The following is a 20,021-nucleotide window of genomic DNA, read 5'->3' on the forward strand; positions in this document are numbered from 1 at the left end:
AATACCATCGAGCAACCACCATATTCACCAGATATGGCTCCAGCCGACTTTTTTCTTTTTCCTAAACTCAAATTACCACTTCGTGGCACCCGTTTTCAATCGGTAGAAGACATAAAAGAGAATTCGCGGCGAGAACTGACCTCAATTCCGGAAACAGCGTTTAAAAAATGTTTTGATGATTGGATTATTCGTTGGCGTAAGTGTATCGTTTCTAAAGGAGCATATTTTGAAGGTGATAAAATAAATTTGGATGAATAACAAACAGTTTGTGTATTATTGATCTTTTCCCGCTACTTTCTTGACAGAGTAGTATACATACATATGGTCACGTCTATATCCCTGGCGGGGTAGACAAAGCCAACAGTCTTGAAAAGACGGAATGGTATGTATGTATGTATTGTATATATAATCTCGACTTGGACTACTAATACTAACACAGCGATTGCGATAAAATCTTGATGGGCAAGTAAAACGGCTTTTAGTGTGGTGTGGGAGGCTAAAGTTAAATGCGCCATAAATGTAAATAGCTATGCTATCAGAACGGGAGCGTAATAGGATATCACTGCCGTGTATAATCTATGGCGTCGAAGCCATTACGTGCCGTATTTAGTCGTAAAATACACAGCCACACTGGGAGGTTTATGTTATGAATTAATAGAGATGTACTTTAAAACATATAATTGTTTACTATTTGTGACGAAGCCGCCAACCTTACGATAAAAAATAGGGTTGCGAAAAGTCGGTAAAACAAAGATGCGCGCTATACTATATATTTTACAAATACTCGTATACAATGTAATATATAAAGAATAGGACTACTCCCTCTCTTTCCCATGGATGTCGTGAAAGGCGACTAAGGAATAGACTTTTAAACTTGGATTCTTTTTTTTTAGCGATGGGCTAGTAACCTGTCACTATTTAAATCTTAATTCTATCATCAAGCTAAACAGCTAAACTTAGCCTCGACATGTAGCATCTATTCGACAAGAGATATTGACGTGACTATATGTATATATGTAAGTACGATACTTAATTATTTAGAGCAGTGAAAAATGCTTTAAAATCGGTTTTGTCGTTTAAAGGAGACTGGATTTTTATACTTTATATTAATAATTTTCCGGGATAAAAAAGTACCTAGTAATGCAAGAGTAATGGTACCGTTTCATCAAAATCCAACCTACTACGAGATGGTTTTGCGTGAATATACATACAGACGGACAATTTTTTTTTTAATTTACTTATTACATTTAAATAGTTTACATAAACGCTATTGCTTATGTATGTAAGGTGCAAGGTAATGTATGCTAAAGTTATGATTTATAGTTGAACATCTAAAATCCATGCAGGACATTCAGATCCCTGACCGGGGATCAAATCCGGGACTTGTACTTCAGAGACAGGAACATAATAATACCATTACACCAAGGAAGCCGTCATATAGAAAAGGAACTAGCTTTCGCCCACGTCTCCGCCCACAATTACTCTTCTATGGATATCGTATGTTCTTCTATGGATATACAAAATTTCATGCAGTTCGGTTCAGCGATGACGAAAATGGAAAATAACAATTACACAAACCTTTCCTCTTTGTGATATTAGTATGGAAGTATGGATAATTGATGAAATTGTATTTTTACCTTGTAATGTCAACTCTTTTTCGTAGCAACATTGTAGCACTGTAAAACTTTCGTAGCAGTTTTCGTAGCGATATTCGTAGCACGTAGTATGGGTATTTTTCTACAAGGAAAATAAACGATGTACTGATAGTAAGGGTGAAATATTGTCTCAATTGGTAATATGTAAATACAGATCCACTGAAATGGGTAACTATATAGATGGATGACAGATCATTCCTGAATTATGAGATTCATGAACTACATAAAGAGTATACATTAAAATAAGTTTTTCTTAGTTTAATGAACTGCGGCGTTTTTTAGATATACTTAACACAGTACGTGAAGATCAAAGAAGATGAATATGGAACGAAACAATTAATGCATTCATATTCCCCCCTTCCAGTCAGAAAGTCTAAATAGTAAAACGTTAAACAAAGCGAAACGTCTAAAGAGCAATCTGCCTAACTAGCTTATCACCCGATCAGCAAAACGTCTATAAAGAAATCGTCAGATTATTATTAAGTACACTTGTAAACATAATTATTAATAAAAATATTTTTATTTATTGGAAACACAAAATAAGTTTCATAGCTTCTTGGACCCAACCAACATAGGTAAACAAATACAAGATAACCCTATCTAGTATCAATTATACGAGATTATAATACTTAACAATTTGTGATTAAAGATGATGCACAACATATCTTTTCACAAACCTGTTAGAGTTTCTCCTCTGAATTCGCATAACGATTTTTTTTTGTGTAAGTCTAGTAAGGTTTTATGGCTCAGATATAAAATAAACATTTCCAGACGTTAACGTGTTCTCATAATTTTCCCCAAGTCTCTATGTGATAATGCCATAATACGTAAGGCATTGTTTATCCAGGATACCCCAGGATGCCCCGCTAAACGACAAACTGTCATATATGTCAGGTTCCAGGATTATACGGAAAATTAATTAATGTTGAACCTTAAAATTTCCGTAATCATTGACTTTGATTTATCGTAAGTAAAACCCGTAGAGGACTATTGTTTAGTTAAATTAGTAGGGTTCGAAACGTTGCAATGAGATAGGAAACGTTGAATAGAATGAGCATAAAATTTTAGGATGATAAATAATGCTTTATTTATCTCCCAAATACTGTCTTACTATTACGGACAGAAAAGAAACTGAAGCTTAAAATGATAAAACAAAACAACGATCTCCCTGAAATGTACCGTAATAAACAGCCCTATATCACTCAGCCGGAAAAATCAGGAAGCGAAAACCACACTCACGCGGTCCGTACCTTTTTCCATATAAAAAATTCCCATCTTCAAAGCATGTTTAAATTCCGCTAAATCATTTGCCCTCGCGTACTACGAGTGCTGAATAAAATAGCTGAAACCGTTGAAAACATGGAATGAAGTTATATTCGTATGAGTGGTGGAAGCACTGGGCGAGGCTATCCCGGGTATGTGGCTTGACGGCGAGCAGTGCCCGTCCGGACGGCGTCGAGAGAACATCACCCTGTATCGCTCTCCCGCAGATTTTACTCTCGGGCGAACTTCTCGTAACAATGACGTCGGATCAAAACGTTACGTTTGACATGTCCGCTGCCAAGTGAAGTGATCCGCTGAGTGCTTCGAATCGAAAAAGACTTTTATTGTTCTGGAAAATGCTTTCACGGGAATGCGCGTTATTTTCTTAAGGTATGCCTACAAAATACAAATCATGATTATCTTTAACATGGATTATTTTTCTTTTGTTAGTTATTCGTTCCTTCAATGCACATAATAATATTTATTGATTTTTTGTAAATAACATTATGATTAAATTAAAATAAAGTTACTCTAAGTTAAAATATGGGTTAAATAACCCATATTTTAACTACCTTGTTACGAGTATCTTAAAGAAATGAGGAGTAAGCGTGGTTATCGACTCGTTAGTACCGTGAGGTGACTTCATACCACGTGATTCATGTGGTCACATCATGAGGTAGCTGGACTCCAGGGTTTAACTCCCATGAGAATTTCAGGATAAAAAGTATCATTTGTGTTATTTCAGGTTATATTCTATCCGTGTAAATTTCATAAAATACAACAAACACATACATCCGACCCGATCCTATCAGATCAGATCAAATACCTTGATGAAAATGAAGGCGTTCTGATGAATAGTCAAATTACCTACACTAAGCTAATGCATATACTATACATGATATGATGATTGTAGACGAAGCAAAAGAAATATTTCTAGGGAGTGGATCCGGGACACCAGACTGTGTAAGGAAAAATTATTAATTTTGTGTACTATCACTACCCCGACCAGGTATCGAAATCAGAGCTCAAGCTCCGCTGAAGCATGTTATTGACATTTAACACGGTCGATGCCTCACATAGCAGCGTGTAGTAGTCACAGCCTCAAAATTTAATTTACATATTGTCTTGACCAAAGCTCAGTATTTTAATATGACAAACCGCACGCAACCTTTTTCAATTTACATACGCTACGTTTGTTGTTCCGCAATCACGTTCGGTTAGATTTGAATAATCGAGGACTGTGAAATCACGATTACGTTGGAATTGGATGTACAGATTTAACTGGAGTTATCTCTTTAATGGAATTTGTCTAACACATTTTGTTTGACTGGAAATTTCGATTAATTAAATTAAACATACATATCTTTATCCGTTACGGGGTAGACAGAGCCAGTAATCTCGAAAGGTTGAAAGGCCACAATCAGCTGTATGGTATTCAAATAGTGAGGTAGCTAGCACATCGCCTCATAAAATAAGCTAAAGTTATAGCCTTTCACTTGATTGACTTATTTTATTCCAATGTAAATATGAAGCTTAGCTTCTGTTCATGTTATTCATTCTGATTATACAGCACTTTAAACATTAAAATATAATACTGAAGAGTTTCATCCTAATCATAGTTTTGGCAAAAGGATTACTCAAAAACTTTCGCATTTATAATAGGTACATACATGCTACCCCTAGTTTTTAATGTCATTCTGGAACTAGTATTAGTAAGAAATATAATTAGCATTACAATAATTCAATGCACGATATTTTCCTCATAAATTGTTGTAAATAACGCGAAGAGCAGCAAGCAAAGCCTGAAATATCCGCACGTGACCTGAAAATCTCGGGACGACCTGTCTTCAAAGAGTATTCTTGTCCGATAAAACCCTTCTAGGTACTAAATATTACAAGACTATGTAATGGATTAAGCGCTTCTTTAGAAATGTAGGCAATCGCACCTCGGGGTCATAATGGCATTACGGGAAACACATCTCTATAATATATAATATATTATAATATAACTACTCTCTCACATATACCACTCGTATACCTGATAATTACCTAATACTCGACTAGTTTAGGTGTAGGTTTGTTGCACATCCGTACAGACTTACAATTTTTTGAAAGATTTAAATATAAAAATAGTAAGTATATTATTTTTAATGTACTTTAAATCACTTAAACAATCCAGAGATAATTGCCAGGGATGCTAACTTATACGTGTGCACACATTTCAATACAAATTGTTATGATATTATTGTGACAATACCAAGTAACTTACGTTAATAAAAGCACAACTGAAACCAAAGGTCTTCTAGAATGATAAAAGACTAAGTTAAAATATATAACAATACTGCAAATAATATCCATTAGAATATCGTAGCTTCATCTTTATTCAAAGTTCATTGAAGAATTGAAATTAATTGTGTATGGCTCGGAGTTTGACGCTAACTATCAAAACTTTGCTTTTAATACTTCACTAGCACTAAAGCAATCCATTACTTAAAAGTTTGTATAATAACTACCATTAATGCACTATTAATATTGAAATACTCTCTAAATCTTTTGGGGATATTGTCGGTGCTTCTTTGATTTAAATATATTTTCTTGTCATTTAGTAACAAATGGAAAATTAAAGAGAGAGTTAAAAAAGTGATTTCATAAAAATCTTGCTTTAATTAAATAAGTCTTACTTTATGTCTGACTGACTTTTAGTACATAAACTTCTTACATAGATAATGTTTGTAATGACCATCAGATAAGTGTAACGCAATATTAAATCAACGATACATTTTTGTAACGATAATTTTCCTATGTAAAGAAAGAAAAATTTTACATCTTGAACTGACGGGGCTAAATGTCGGCAAACAATCAACTACGAGTATTTTCGCTACATACATAGTTATCTAGTTCTATCTAGCTATTCAACGTTGGTATTTGTGCGCCTCAAATGAAAAATGTATTTTCTTATCTGCAAAATTTCTAAAAATGTAAACCCAAAAGTCAAGTTAATCCGCATCTGAAAATTTATTTGAACCTTTCTTTGGCATAGATAAAAGGGTAGGGTTTCAAAGAACAATTTGTTTGCTGTCTCATTATTACTTATCTCTCAAGATGCAAGAAGTAATTTGGGCTTCTTATTTTAATATTTATACCAAATGATTTTTACTTACAAAAAAGCGTGGTTAGGCAAAATTAAAGTAAAACTGAATACGTGTTTATTAAATTTTGTTATTTTGCGAAAGAAAAGTGTTAAAATTTCCATTAAGTTAAAAGTGATCAAATTTGTTGAAAAACATGTTTAAAACACATTTCAAAGGACCTCATAGTTCCGGAAACCTAGAAAAATTTATACCTATATCCAAAGTAAAATAAAATAAGATGAAGTCTATGCGCTTTTAAACAAAATTAACTTAAAAATTGTTGATCATAAAATTGTTATCAATATTTTTTTAACAGTCTTTTGCATAATGAATACATGACAAAGACATGATACTTGTATGTAAACAAATATAAAAATCCCTTACAGGCGCCTCTTAACTACGATTTTATGTACCAAAAAACTGTACTATAACATTGCAGGGAAAGGAGGCTTTTAGGGGGACACAACTGAAGGGTCGGTCCATAATTGGTAATTTCACAGCTTTCGTTTTCTTTATTATTATGTCTTTCCCTTCCCTCTTTTATCAACGGAGAAGCTTGGAATAAAGGATTTTAATTGTAACACTGTAATCATGGTCTCAAAGTGTTCATTAAAAATTCAAATCAATTTGCATTTTTTACTGGTTAAAATTGGTCCATGATATTGAACAAGCTGAAAATATTTACTCCGAATCAACTTTCAAAAAAATGGCATACATAGGTGTACTATGATTTGGCGAAATGCATACGTAGAGAACAATGAAATTTTCTATGAATATCTATAAACCTCCTTGAATAAATTATATTTAAAAGGGACTTTATTTTGCGAACGTAACACAAAAGTAAATATGTATAAAAAATATTTGCTTTCGTGTTAGTTAATTTTTGAATATATTATATATATTTGGATTGGAAGGACCTTGTGTAAAAAAGACATTCTATTTTCTATAGTCGCATACCGGGGGTCACTGAATTTCGAATTAAAATGGTCTTTCAGGAAAGCTTAATGTTTGAGATCATACAAATTTTTCTATTAAGAACGAATCTCAGTTAATAAATCGATGTCTGATATCCTATTTCTATAAAGGATAATCGGTGTAAGTACTTTATTTTTCTTTCCTGTTTATGAGCCGAAGGATTTTGTTACTGCAACCCTTTGGAGCGGTTTTACGATCCTTGCCGATAAAATGGCACGTACCTTATTACTTAACTAAAGGAACAGCCTCCTTTCCGTTTCTCCGGAAATATTCGATGAGATTTTGCGATTTAATATTAATAAGTTGGGGACAATGCGACCGTTTGAAGAGAATTGTGATCTCCAGATTTTTTATTAAAAGAATGTATGATATAAACCACAATAAGTATTTCTTTGGATACGGTAGAGGCTTAAGCAAAAGCATTTTCATTATTCATTTCTTTACTTCGTTAACTTATATTTTCCAACTTACTTCTAGGCTAGCTTAGCTGTGTAATTTGATCCTTAAAGTTCATTTCTTTATTAACTATTATAGTTTTATTCGCTTCATTCACAAATAAATATATATGGTTGTTATCAGTTTATGCAAACGATCCTACCCTAATCAGTCTTATCCAGTTGAAATCTACATATATTTTATTCAAACTAATCTGAATAATTACATTATTCAGTCTACCAGATTATAACACTTATACTAAAGTACCTGAAATCGTTCTTTATAGACAGAGTCTATGCAAGTTGACCACAAATTTATTCAAATAAAATCTTAATCATAATTCTACCAGAGTATATTAAACCTATACTAAGGCAATAAATCTATGAAACCTTTATAAATGTTTTTATAGCCTTAGCTTACAGCCAAAGTCGACTACAAATTTAATCATAGTGATGTTTGTTAGCTCAAGAAAATTCATTAGTAAGTAATGAATCCTACGGGAACGCTAAATAAACCTCATCATGTGAAGGTTTATCCACTTCCACGACTATTACATTAATCATATAAATACTGTAAAGGTGCCCTGCTTGTAAAAGTAATTAAAAACTTTGACAGAAATAGACTAATATGTAGATGACATGATATTTACAATACGTCGTATATTATAATATATATGACTAGCTTTTACACGTGGTTCTTCTCGCATTTCCGGTAATAAGACTAAACATGTTGCGAGGATCACAAATCCCACGAAAAGCACAAATGTGTGAGTGAATTTCAAGATTGTTAGTCAATTATTCTAAAGATGACTACAAACACCTCATTTATAATTACATATGAACAGTCACGGCACCAGCATGCTGAATAGTAATGCAAACCACACAGAGCATCTATTGTCTCAATTTGTAGTAAAAAATGATACATGTTGCAAAAATTCTCTTTTTTGTCAGCAGAATAAAAACAAGGAACATTTCAAAACATCCGTTTGTTAGCAAACGGAATGACGCCCTCCGTACAGTACGCAACCTAATTGGACGTCGGTTTCCCACTTCCCAATACCCAGCCGTTCGATTTCCCGTATTTCATGACAAGTGTGGAGCGTCACTCGATTTTAATTCCGTGACAGGCAACTGCCATGTCACAGGGATTTTACGGAAAACATGCAGATTAAATAACTTCATTTTGACAGAGGCATTATCAGTTTTTTTATCTCCCGTATGACATGTATTCATTCATAATAATAATAAATACAATTGATAACAAAAAAACTAAGAATGCAGTGTATATAATTTGTATACTTTTGATTTTGAATTCTACAATACGAGTATATAACTATATTATACGACATACTCATATAGGTATAGGTATAACTCAGTCTTAGGAACACGAGCTGAAGACGCATTTTCTCATTTATGGGTGGCTTACATGTTCGTCTTTCTTTGCCCCTTGTAAATATACTTAGGTACCTTCAAAGGGTCAAAGCAATTTCGCAACGTGTTTTCGCAGCTGCCTGAACCGCATTCTATCGTTCTTTTCTTTACATAAATTGATATAGACCAGAACTTTGATGTATATAAATTCAGAGGTCCATAATGAATTATATTATAAAGAGACAAGTTAACTTTTAATTAACTGGAAATTTCTTTAACTAACTTATAATGTGTTGTCAGGTATGTTAATTTAATCAAAATTATTTGCTTAAATATATTTTGCTTCTTTTTACTTTTGCCATCGTTAAACTAAACATATGATACAATTATTTACGAGATGTATATAGTTTTTTTAACCTTTTCACTCTTAACTAAACACCACAGCATATTGAGTTGTTAAGTGGCGCCAAATGACAAACAGAACTCAAAAGCACTTGAAACTAACTTGACCCAGTGAAGCCGCAGCAGACGACGGTCTGCCGCGAGGAAATTTATTGGGGACAGCCTCCTAACATAAATCGTAAGTTACTTGGTTCACTGAAAACTAAATGTAAGTAGTCTAGTTTTTTGGAGGACGAAAGAAATGATACTTTGGAGGATTGCCACGAATATTTTTGTGAAGTATCATATAGTGACATTCTAAGGTTGAGCAAAGATGAACAACATTTCAGTTCAAATTAGATCCAAAGAATTTCATTTGCTAGGTACAGCGGGACCTAATACTGCTAATATAATTATTGTTCTTTTGGTTTGAATGACGGGCCAAACGGTCATAATATATGAATAAGAAGACATATTATATTGTTGCACATACATAAAAAAATCACGCCTCCCTTCCGGAGGGGTAGGAAAAAATGTAGGTATACTATCATGTTCCTATTAAATGCATTATATCACGGCCTAGTTCAGCGCTTCCAAGGAATGCAATTACTTAGAGCAAGTGACGTCATCGAACCATTATTGTGTAGGATATGTAACATTACGAGCTTTTAAAATAATTAATGCGAGTAAAATTTGAAATTGGATTCAAATCGGAAAAATATGTGGTGATGAGTATATACCGGAAAACACACAAACGAAAGCGATTTATAACTAAATCCTTACCAGACTTGTCGGTATACGTTTAGGGTAGACATAATTACATCTTTTCACTTTGTCCATATATTTTTAAACTTACTTAATAAATCATTCGAGCCATAGTGAAAAGCTTGTTATGCTAACCTAATTAGACGATGACCGTATTGACCGTAAATAAAAGACACAATCGTCTGTTTCTAAGTGTCTATAAATTTCGGCAGTGTTAATTAAAACTTTAGTCAAATTTCAAACTCAAATAATTTTGAATGCTCGACGTCCATAGACTAGGAAATTCACAACTTGTTGGTTTAGGATACTCTGACCTTACACCAGGATATCACCGATTTGATCGAGATACATTCAAGGTATGCAGAAAAAAATAAATATTTTTAATATTGCTACCTTATCATCATTCTCCTGGCATTTTAAGACCCTGGTACATTCTTCCTGGGAAAGATAAGTAGATCGTCTAAAATGTTGTTATACTTATTGCAAAACTAAATATTAACATTTTCTCTCCTGTGACAACAGAATATAATTTAATTTCGATTGGGAACCCCGCGTAACAACGAAAAAGTCATATGAAAACAGATGTGCGTTGAAGGAAAACTCGGTTAGGTACATTCATTTCACAATTCAATACAGTTATATGCAAACAAGCGCATGATTGAACAAAAGAGTGCAAACACGAGCAGAATTGTATTTTGCAATATCACAAAGGTGATTATAAAGATATTGTATGCTTATAATATTTTAGCCCCCGACCTAAATAGAGGCTTGTTGTCCCGTACAACTACGAGTATTACATGAGGTATTTGTACCTCTGTCTGCAGCCTGTCCTTTTTATAGTATTATTTAGTTAAACTTTTAGTATTGATATTTTTTTTCTTATTTCAAAGAAGTTTATTATGTATCTACCTACATACATAAAATCACGCCTCTTTCCCGGAGGGGTAGGCAGAGATTAAATGTTTCCACTTGCCACGATCTCTGCATAATTCCATCGCTTCATTTATTCATCTTCTTCATTCATAACTCTCTTCATGCAAGCTCAGCGGTTTCGGGTACTCTAGACCTGACCCTTTGCCAGGACGTCCTTAATTATGTACCAAATGTAATTATTGTCGACATAGTTCGACCTATATTCAATTAATATCGATTCAACGGTTATATTGTCTTTCGGTCTTCTTATGTATAGTTTAGTATGTTAAAATTCTTTGGAAAAATAAAGAAGCAATATTTTATTTTTACTTTTTTGAGAATACAATTTCTCAAAAATCCAATAGGAACGGAAAAGATGGGTACTTTGCACGTAATAGAGACGAGGGAATTAACTTAATAAAATAATTTAGTGAACATGTTTGCACAATATGTAGGTTGGGAAATTAAGTACTAATAAACATTTTTCCGAACATTAACGAAAACTTAAGCAACGATTAGGAGAAATCTGTGGGAGGAAATGGTAAGCGATGTCGACCATTTATATGGATTGGTGCCATTATTCTAAGGGAGGGAAGGATAATTTGGACGTAATGGCTGCGGAAGTGGTTAATGAGCTTATATAATCCCGGTAATCCATCAATATAAATAAAGTTACTTAAGGATACTATTTCACATAGCGTAAGTCAGAAGTTACCTCCGTTCTGCCTCCGCAGCCTATACTCGTACTGTGTAACCTAATCCATACTTATTGGATCTTCGTAAAAGCTGTATAAGATGAATGCGCCTATTCCCATAGGCGAAAGAGATGGAGTATTCCGGTAACCACACAAGAATAATGACGTAGGTGCTGAATACCTCGCACGGAAAATTCTTGCAACATAAAAATAATAAGTTTACATAAGTGAAAGTCAAAGTATCTTGCGGTTTTTATCATTCCTATGTAGGAAACCACTTCAAATATACAAAAGAGGGTTCCATTCTAAATACTACTACATTTTATACCTACATACTTAGTATGCGGATATACATGGCATAGTTCCACCTTTTTACATAATTTCTCTTTTTCCTTTTATTACCTGTCTTATTTTAATATTATATTTGGGAAATTTACAAGCCATCCAAATAAACGAATCATTCTGAGTATCTACAGAAAGGGTTTAATTTTCAGCCTCTTAATGATAAATCGATTTTGCTTTTCAAAAGATGTTGAGGGTGAAAGTAGGGGAAAATTTAATTTATCTGGTAAATTTTAAGGGTTAATAGACTTGACTATTTGTAGTATTTTTTAGACATTAATTAGATTTTTTGGTGTACAAATATAAGAAAACACAATTAATCAAACTCATCGCTCACATTAATCAAAACATATATCAATCTTACCAGATTTAAATCAACTTCAACCATTCACCAAATTTTAAAGAAAAAAAAACAATAATTTTCTGGTACATTCAAAATATTTTAATAACCATTAACAAAAAAGACACAAAACTCTTTGATGAGGTTTATAAGAATATTCTTTTTTATTTCAAATCAGTTCAAACGAGATTACTTTTTTTCAGATCCAACAATATAATGAAGGTAAAACGACGGCGCGGCCTGCATAATTGAAAAGGGGCAAAGAAGCTTCAAGATTTTGCCCGAAAAAAATCAAAATGAAGATTGTCGTCATAGGTGAGCAATTTTCTTTTATAACATTTATTATATGTCTATTTTTTTCCGGAATTCCAGTAAATATAACAGATATGTCTGCCGTTGGATCGTGGAAGATAATAAAATAGCTAACAACTTTTGCTTCATTTTAAATTTCCAAAGCCAGTTCTCCGACACGGGGACTAAACAGACCTTGGGAATTTTCTAAAAATCAAGTAGATTTTAAGATGATTTGAGCTTATTACGAGTAGCATTATAAATATTTTAATGAAACTTATGTGTAGGTGTGAAGACAGGCGCCGTGGTGCTTGTAACCGCAGGAGGGGTGTCGGCGCGAGTGGCCGGCAAAGTCGGCGGCTACTCTAATAAGAAAGGAGGTTGGCACATTTTCTATACATTTGACCTGTTAATTGTACTATTACAATTAAGAGATTTCAGCGCGTGTGGCTGGCTTCTTTTACAAGATAGGAGATGGAGATTTGCAAATGTTGACCTGAAAAACTTTACTTGCAATCAATGATTTACTATATCTTGCAATGTAAGATCTAAACTAAGAAATTTTACTGTTAATCGCCAGATGAAAATACATTTTTCTTCTATTAAATTTTTTTATTAGTACTAATATAACGTTGATTAAATAAATGTTTGAAAACGTACATTAATTGACATAAAGCATTTTTACAAAAGAAAATCAAAAATAAAATTATCTTCTTTCAAAAAACGTAATTTTCCACCAATTTACTACAAAGGCGCGTTTTCTGCAAGAAAATAAAATAGTAGAGAGCTTTAGGGCTTGCATTTAGTTTTTTTAGCTGCGTTGTGTTGGTTGCTGAGTCGCATAATGCACGTTTTATACATTTCCATATAAAAACACTTTTCGGTATGATTATGATTTGATAATTTACATACATACATACATACATATGATCACGTCTATATCCCTTGCGGGGTAGACAGAGCCAACAGTCTTGAAAAGACTGAATGGCCACGTTCAGCTATTTGGCTTAATGATAGAACCGAGATTCAAATAGTGACAGGTTGCTAGCCCATCGCCTAAAAGAGGAATCCTAAGTTTATAAGCCTATCCCTTAGTCGCCTTTTACGACATCCATGGGAAAGAGATGGAGTGGTCCTATTCTTTTTTGTAATAGTGCCGGGAACCACACGGCACTATGATAATTTGAATTCTGAATTAAAATAACTATTCTTTTGGGAATGTAAGGAAAGTGCCGAGTTGGTAAATTAAGTGTAAGACCCCCATCGTCGATAACAGTTGAACAAGTTGAACTCCGGGGAGCAAATAACACGCTGGCAAAGTACTTTCAACATCACTTTTGCAGGAAAAATACAGGAAAACTGTCGATACCTTACTCAGAAATAAAGAGCGCCGAATGTAAACATGGGAGACGATGTTTTTAGAATAATTTCTGTGAAAACAGTATTTGGACAATTTAGTTCAGTCATGTAGCAATAGCTGTGAATTGGAGATAATATTTTCTTTAAAGATTACGGTTTTCCCGAAAATGTTTAAATCTGCGAAATATTAGTATGTATGCTTCTAGATAATTAAGTAAAGCTTTAGAAACAAGACTTTACAAAACTATTATGTTAATGAACATTGCAAAATTGATCAAATGTATTTTCAATAATTAAATTCATTACTTGACAAACAAAACCTAAGTAAATCTCATTAAGCAGTAATTGTCTTGCACATACGCTTGTGGTGAATTAATTGGTATTATATTATTTTATATCTTTCTCTTCAATACAGGTAAATCAACGAGTGGCATCAACGAAGAAATCATATGGATCAGTATAAGCATGGCGATAGCCATCGCTGTGCTCATAGCTATCGCGCTGTGCTACATCCTCAGGCAGAAGTGCACCAAACGACACCACTACCGAGAGCAGTCATGACGATACAAGCAGGAGTTTGCGAAGCACGCCCTCGCAGACTCCCTCTCCGATCTCAGCTTCCCCGCTTACACCCTGTACCCACAATTCTCTCCAGACGGTAAAGAATACTTCTACAATTTTCATCGCTTTTCCTACATCAAAGATCATTATAAGCTACCACCTAAGGACTACCCCGTTAAGAGCAAAGAAGAAGTGTATATCAATGCGTGATGATTTACAGTTTTCAATTGGTGTTTTGTTTAGTGTACGAATACGCTTAGTATATTTCGTCTTAATACGAATTTTAATTTTTAATGTCTCTATTAATATATATAAAGAATCAGAGAAATATGTGTCTTGAATGTTAAATTTTATGAAATAAAATCTCGATCATTTTAATTAAGCGTAATAATTTATCCTTGTGTAGAATTATATGTTAGCTGTTTGTGAGTAAATGGTAAAATAAGTTGTAATTAATGTTGAAAAAAAGAATTTAAATTTTACAAACTAAATATTTATCGAAATTTAAAAATGAACTGACGTTTAATTTAACTGTGATAGTAATTTCAGGCTTACTATGGCCAACATAGCGGTATTTAGAAACACGGTAACGAGATTGTACAATGTTTAACCACGAGTCGTTGTTCATAAGGTATTGTGAATCTTGTGTTCAATATTGAATCTTGAGCCTTGTATATAAAACTGACTTTTCATTAGCAAACTATTCAATCAGCACCTTCGTAAAATGTAATGACTACTGTTTGTAATTAAGGTCTACGCAGTACAGATTTGCCTACATTATTCAATATGAACTGCTAATTTTCGAGAAATCAGTTAATTAAATGAAATAACTAACTCCGTATTTGTCCGTAGTTCAGTATCTTAAAAATTATAATACAATATTTTGAAATTACTGAATTGACACGCACATAAATTTTAATAAATAAATAACTTTACTTATTTACTAAGCTGGAGTAATTAAAAGGCTTAAGCCTTTTACATTATCGAAATAAATGTCAATAAGAATTGAATACTTATCAAGAAATTACCTATAGGTACCAACATAGCTAATAATAAATTATGTAATAGGTACGTAAGGACCGACAAGACCGTGGTGCCAAAATAATATCTAAAAGCAGTGGACTGTTATAGGCTAATTATCATGATAATTATCATTTGCGTATGTACCAATAAAGAATTAATTATAAAACTTAGTATTTTCTTAAGATCGATATGATCGATGTGGATGTGAAATGTAACTTATAGTAAATGTAGATTGTGTGGCATATAAAAAAACGTATATAGAAATTCCTAAATGAAAACATTTAAACGAATCACTATAATGACCAAGTAATCCTGTATTATTTTATAGAACATAAATGTTTATGAATTAATTACTATTTGTTTTTTTTTATGGTAATTAATCAGTCAGTTTTGAATATCCTTGCTAAGACAGATAACATGTTTGTTTAAGTCAGTCAAGAGGCTTATAAATTTGGCATCATCTCATTTTAGGCAGTGGGCTAGCAATTTCTAAATCCAATTCGATCATTAAGCCATCTAAGTACCTATAGGCCTTCGTAAGTGATGTCATGTGAGCATTGGTTATTGACTACTCTCTGTCTACCTTCCAAAGAATAAAGATGTGATTCACATTTTGTTAAAGATATATATAGCAAATTGCAATAAAAAATAAAACTTTTCGACATAAATAAAATATAAATGTTTGTCAAAATATTCCATGATTTTATGCTTGCTTTCCCGACTTATACGTTGCGCAACTTAGTAACGCTCCAATTCTCACATTTGGGCGACAGCCAGTTTACATGGCAATGAAAGGATTTACGATTTAGTTTATAATTTTCTACAGATTCACTTACTATAATACAACTTAGTTAATATTGACGTCAGTATCGACGACCCACCGGCTAAAAATATCGCCGTTACAAAGTTTCGAATTATACCGCGTCCAAATAGTTAATAACGTCTTTTCTGAAATATGTTCGTCCATTAGTTATGTCACTTGCTAACCAAGTTACGATGAGTGAAAATATCGTAAGGAAACCCGTACTACATACATATACCTATATACCCACAATTCAAGGTAAGGTTCCCTGAGTGGCTGCGGGTCAGACGATATAGTCTAGACTCAAGACAAATTACTTTGATACCTATCATTATGAGAAGGACCCTGACCTCCTCTCCAAAGAGGTGAGGATATAACCGGAACTGACCCAAGGAGTATGATTATTTTCGTCTTCTAGTTCAATCACACCGGTATATTTACATTACATTTAAAGTTGAAAATCCTGCAAAATTCACAAATGTAATTTCTAACATTTAGAAGTCATCTTAAAGACAAAATAAAATACACTTTACTGCTCACTGAAAATGTTTTATTCTCTTGAAATAGGAGCAGACACCAAATGAGTAAGTCTCACAAAAGCTTTTGAGTGTTGAATTCGCAACACATATACAAGAAAGATCGTCATATAATAAAGGGTTTCGAAGGAAAACAAACAAAAGTAGAAACAGCGCCATTTTGTAACTCGCTTTGTAATATAACGTTTCTTTTACAAACAATAGGTATTTGTCTTTATAATGGCATAATAATATGAAAGATATTATGAAATATTGTCTATAATACGAGTATATAGGTGTTCTACTACTTATTTTCCCCATTATATATTGCAAAAACAATGACAATGTATAAAAGTAAAGAGCAGGGTGAGTCATGAGAGATTTTATACTTATTTTTTTATAAAAAATATTATTATTTTATGACTTTAACAAATCACTTTAACCGTAGCAGGATTTCTTTATCATATTAAAAATATCCAACATAAAACACGAGAAAAGTAGAACGGATAATCGCCCTGTATATTATTTATAAACGTTACCTGCTTCATCATAGCCGTGAATGCCATGACATTCTTCTGGGTTCAGGTGAATCGTTAGGCTTACGACCCGCAATATGTTTGAGTGATATAGTCAATTAAGTAAAGTTGTAAAATGATACGAGGTAAACAGCGACACAAGAGGATATGGGCGTGCAAAATAAATATAGGTACATGCTATTTACAATGGCTTTACCTTATTCTAAGTTGATAAAATAATTTGCAATTCGTTTGGCAATGTAACTGAGCGATCAAAGGCTATAAATGCTATTAAATTGGTAAGATACGGTAGTAAGCTAAGTTCTTAGACAAAGCGTCTGACATCGAGGTCCCAACACATGCGGCCTGAATGTGCAGGTTCACAATATTTCCCCTCACTTCAAAGGTTAACTATTGTACAAAACTCAGACAAAAGTCTTGGAGAGATAAGGTTTTGCATTATATCGGATTTATTTCTTTTAAGTTTATTAATTATGCATGTTTTTTAAATTACATTTTTCGGGAAAGCCAGTCTATTACCACGTCACTCTGGCAATTTACGTGCTTTCCCGAATATAATATTGCTTGGCAAATTACTGATTACGTATTCCGATCAGCAATCATTTCCGCTAAATTTGTTTTACCAACTTTTATTTACGGGAACATATGAGGAAAATACTTAATAATAATAAAGATCGTTGGTTGTCGAATGTTCAATTGTCGTTTGCACAGATTCTAATATACGTTTAAATTTTTTAACTTCATTGACGACATAAATGAAATTTCTTGTGAACTACATATATATAATTTTAATCTAATGTTTCATGTATTTATTTAACAATTCAATTAATGGATGTTTTTATTATTCGTTGATCTTTTAAAATTGGTATTTCATTTAGAATAGGTTCGGTTTAAATTGTTGTTTAAATAAGTAAATTAAATAAAATCTAAACTTTAATCTTTTATATATTAATATATTTAGATATTAGTACAAGTATAGTGCCCCGTCGACATGTAAGAAGATATGACCGGATGTCATACCTCGTGATCTATCGCTGATGTGGGGCACATTACTGATGACAGGGACACGCCTCAGGGAACGTGGGTATCTAAACTCGATATTAAAGATCTAGTTTCATATGTAAGTAAGTATTTGTACATAATATATTTATTTTGAACACAGATATAACCTTTTTGCATAAGGTTTCCTTTAGCCTAAGAATTGGGCAGCAATAAGAGGTCGCAGGTAAGAGAAATGAAAGATAATACAAAAATTTGTAAGAATAGACTATCTTTATTTATACAAGATAAAATTAAGAGGTTGTGGGTTTAGCTATAGACACTTAATCCAGCCGCTAGAGGAAAGCGAGCTACTTGGTTATAGTCCAAAAGTGAAGACCCGGGGCGCGAGCTCATGTTTTTATAGGCTGTGAAGAGGGGCGCCGGGGACACCGAACTTGGGATTCCTCTTTTAGGCGATAGGCTAGCAATCTGTAACTACTTATTAGAATCCCAATTCTACCAATTCTATCATTAAGCGAAATACAGCTGAACGTGGCCCATTGGTCTCTTCGAGACCTTTGATTCTGTCTACCCCGCAAGGGATATAGACGTGATTATATGTATGTATGTCTATTCTTAAGTTCCGGAAACTACACGGCAGTATACATACGGATAGCTGATAACTTATGGAAGTGATTAAGAAAAGATAATGCTAGATGTAACTAAGGCAAAAAAGTTTTAAGACCTAAAAACATCAGACTTTTTCATTTAAATATGTATAAGAACACACACACACAATCACGTTTGTCTCTTGCGGTACAAACGCGTCAGTAAATTCGAAGGCCACGTTGAAACAAATAACTTGAGACTGTTCTTAAAGCGGTTAGAAATTAATCATTTTAATAAGTACATAGTTTCAATATTATGTATTTCAATAAAATTTTGGCAAAGAAATGGAGAGAAGAAACGATATTTGTTGTATGAAAATTTACCAGTAATTTCATAATGAAATAAATCAATATATACCTATAAGAAATGTATGTTGACATGAGTATGACAATGAATATGTTAAAGTGGTGTTTTGTTTTATATTTTAGTTTCATCATTACTCGAAGTTACTGTAATAATCATGTAGCAGAAGTGTCAATTAGCTCTGTCCTATTAACAATATCCTAAGTTGTTGACATCTATGTTTCGAAACATTCCAAATGTTAATTAACGTAATGAGAGTTTCATGAATATGTAGATTAAGATGCTTATTCTATCAACATAGATTAAAGCTAAAGCCCAAACTTAAGTTAATTATCAAAAAGTCTTGGTTAATTTAATTTTATAGCATAAAATATGTGTGTAAAGTTTGATGATTCAAACACAAAAAACTTACAAACATTTAATTTTAACGTAGTTAAAAATTCATGAAATGTATTACAAATAGTGTAGTTCTTACAGCCCGTATTTATACAAAAGATTTAGGATTTATATATCCTCCACAGAAATCGCAATTTTCCGTGTGATATCCACACACACTGCCAATTATAATACGTAGTAGAAGCTGCGGCGCATTACAGCTTCGGCGTAGAATCCCGTAGACGCTACGACCGTAGCCCGTAGGCACGAAGCTACACTATCATCGGCTGGATCAAATGAAAAGCTGTAAGATTATATTTTTAACGGGTGGGTAATTCATTA

The 20,021-nt window shown here is 33.1% G+C and overlaps 1 protein-coding gene across 2 annotated transcripts in view; it reads left to right on the forward strand.

Annotated features, from left to right (window-relative positions):
* LOC106142428 (uncharacterized) overlaps positions 1-15,815 on the forward strand; it is a 41,564-nt gene extending 25,749 nt beyond the window's left edge. The window contains exons 1-4 of one of the 2 annotated variants that reach the window (XM_060946962.1): positions 3,109-3,308; positions 12,468-12,579; positions 12,843-12,935; positions 14,330-15,815. In XM_060946962.1, coding sequence (XP_060802945.1) covers positions 12,561-12,579; positions 12,843-12,935; positions 14,330-14,475 — 258 coding nt within the window. In that variant the 5' untranslated portion in view covers positions 3,109-3,308; positions 12,468-12,560 and the 3' untranslated portion in view covers positions 14,476-15,815. Of the gene's footprint in view, positions 1-3,108; positions 3,309-12,467; positions 12,580-12,842; positions 12,936-14,329 lie in introns of those variants that run through there. The other variant, XM_013344176.2, reaches the window with a different exon arrangement.
* The last annotated feature ends 4,206 nt before the right edge of the window (positions 15,816-20,021 follow it).

The sequence above is a fragment of the Amyelois transitella genome, chromosome 12, assembly GCF_032362555.1.
Source record: "Amyelois transitella isolate CPQ chromosome 12, ilAmyTran1.1, whole genome shotgun sequence".
Taxonomy (NCBI): Eukaryota; Metazoa; Arthropoda; class Insecta; order Lepidoptera; family Pyralidae; genus Amyelois; species Amyelois transitella.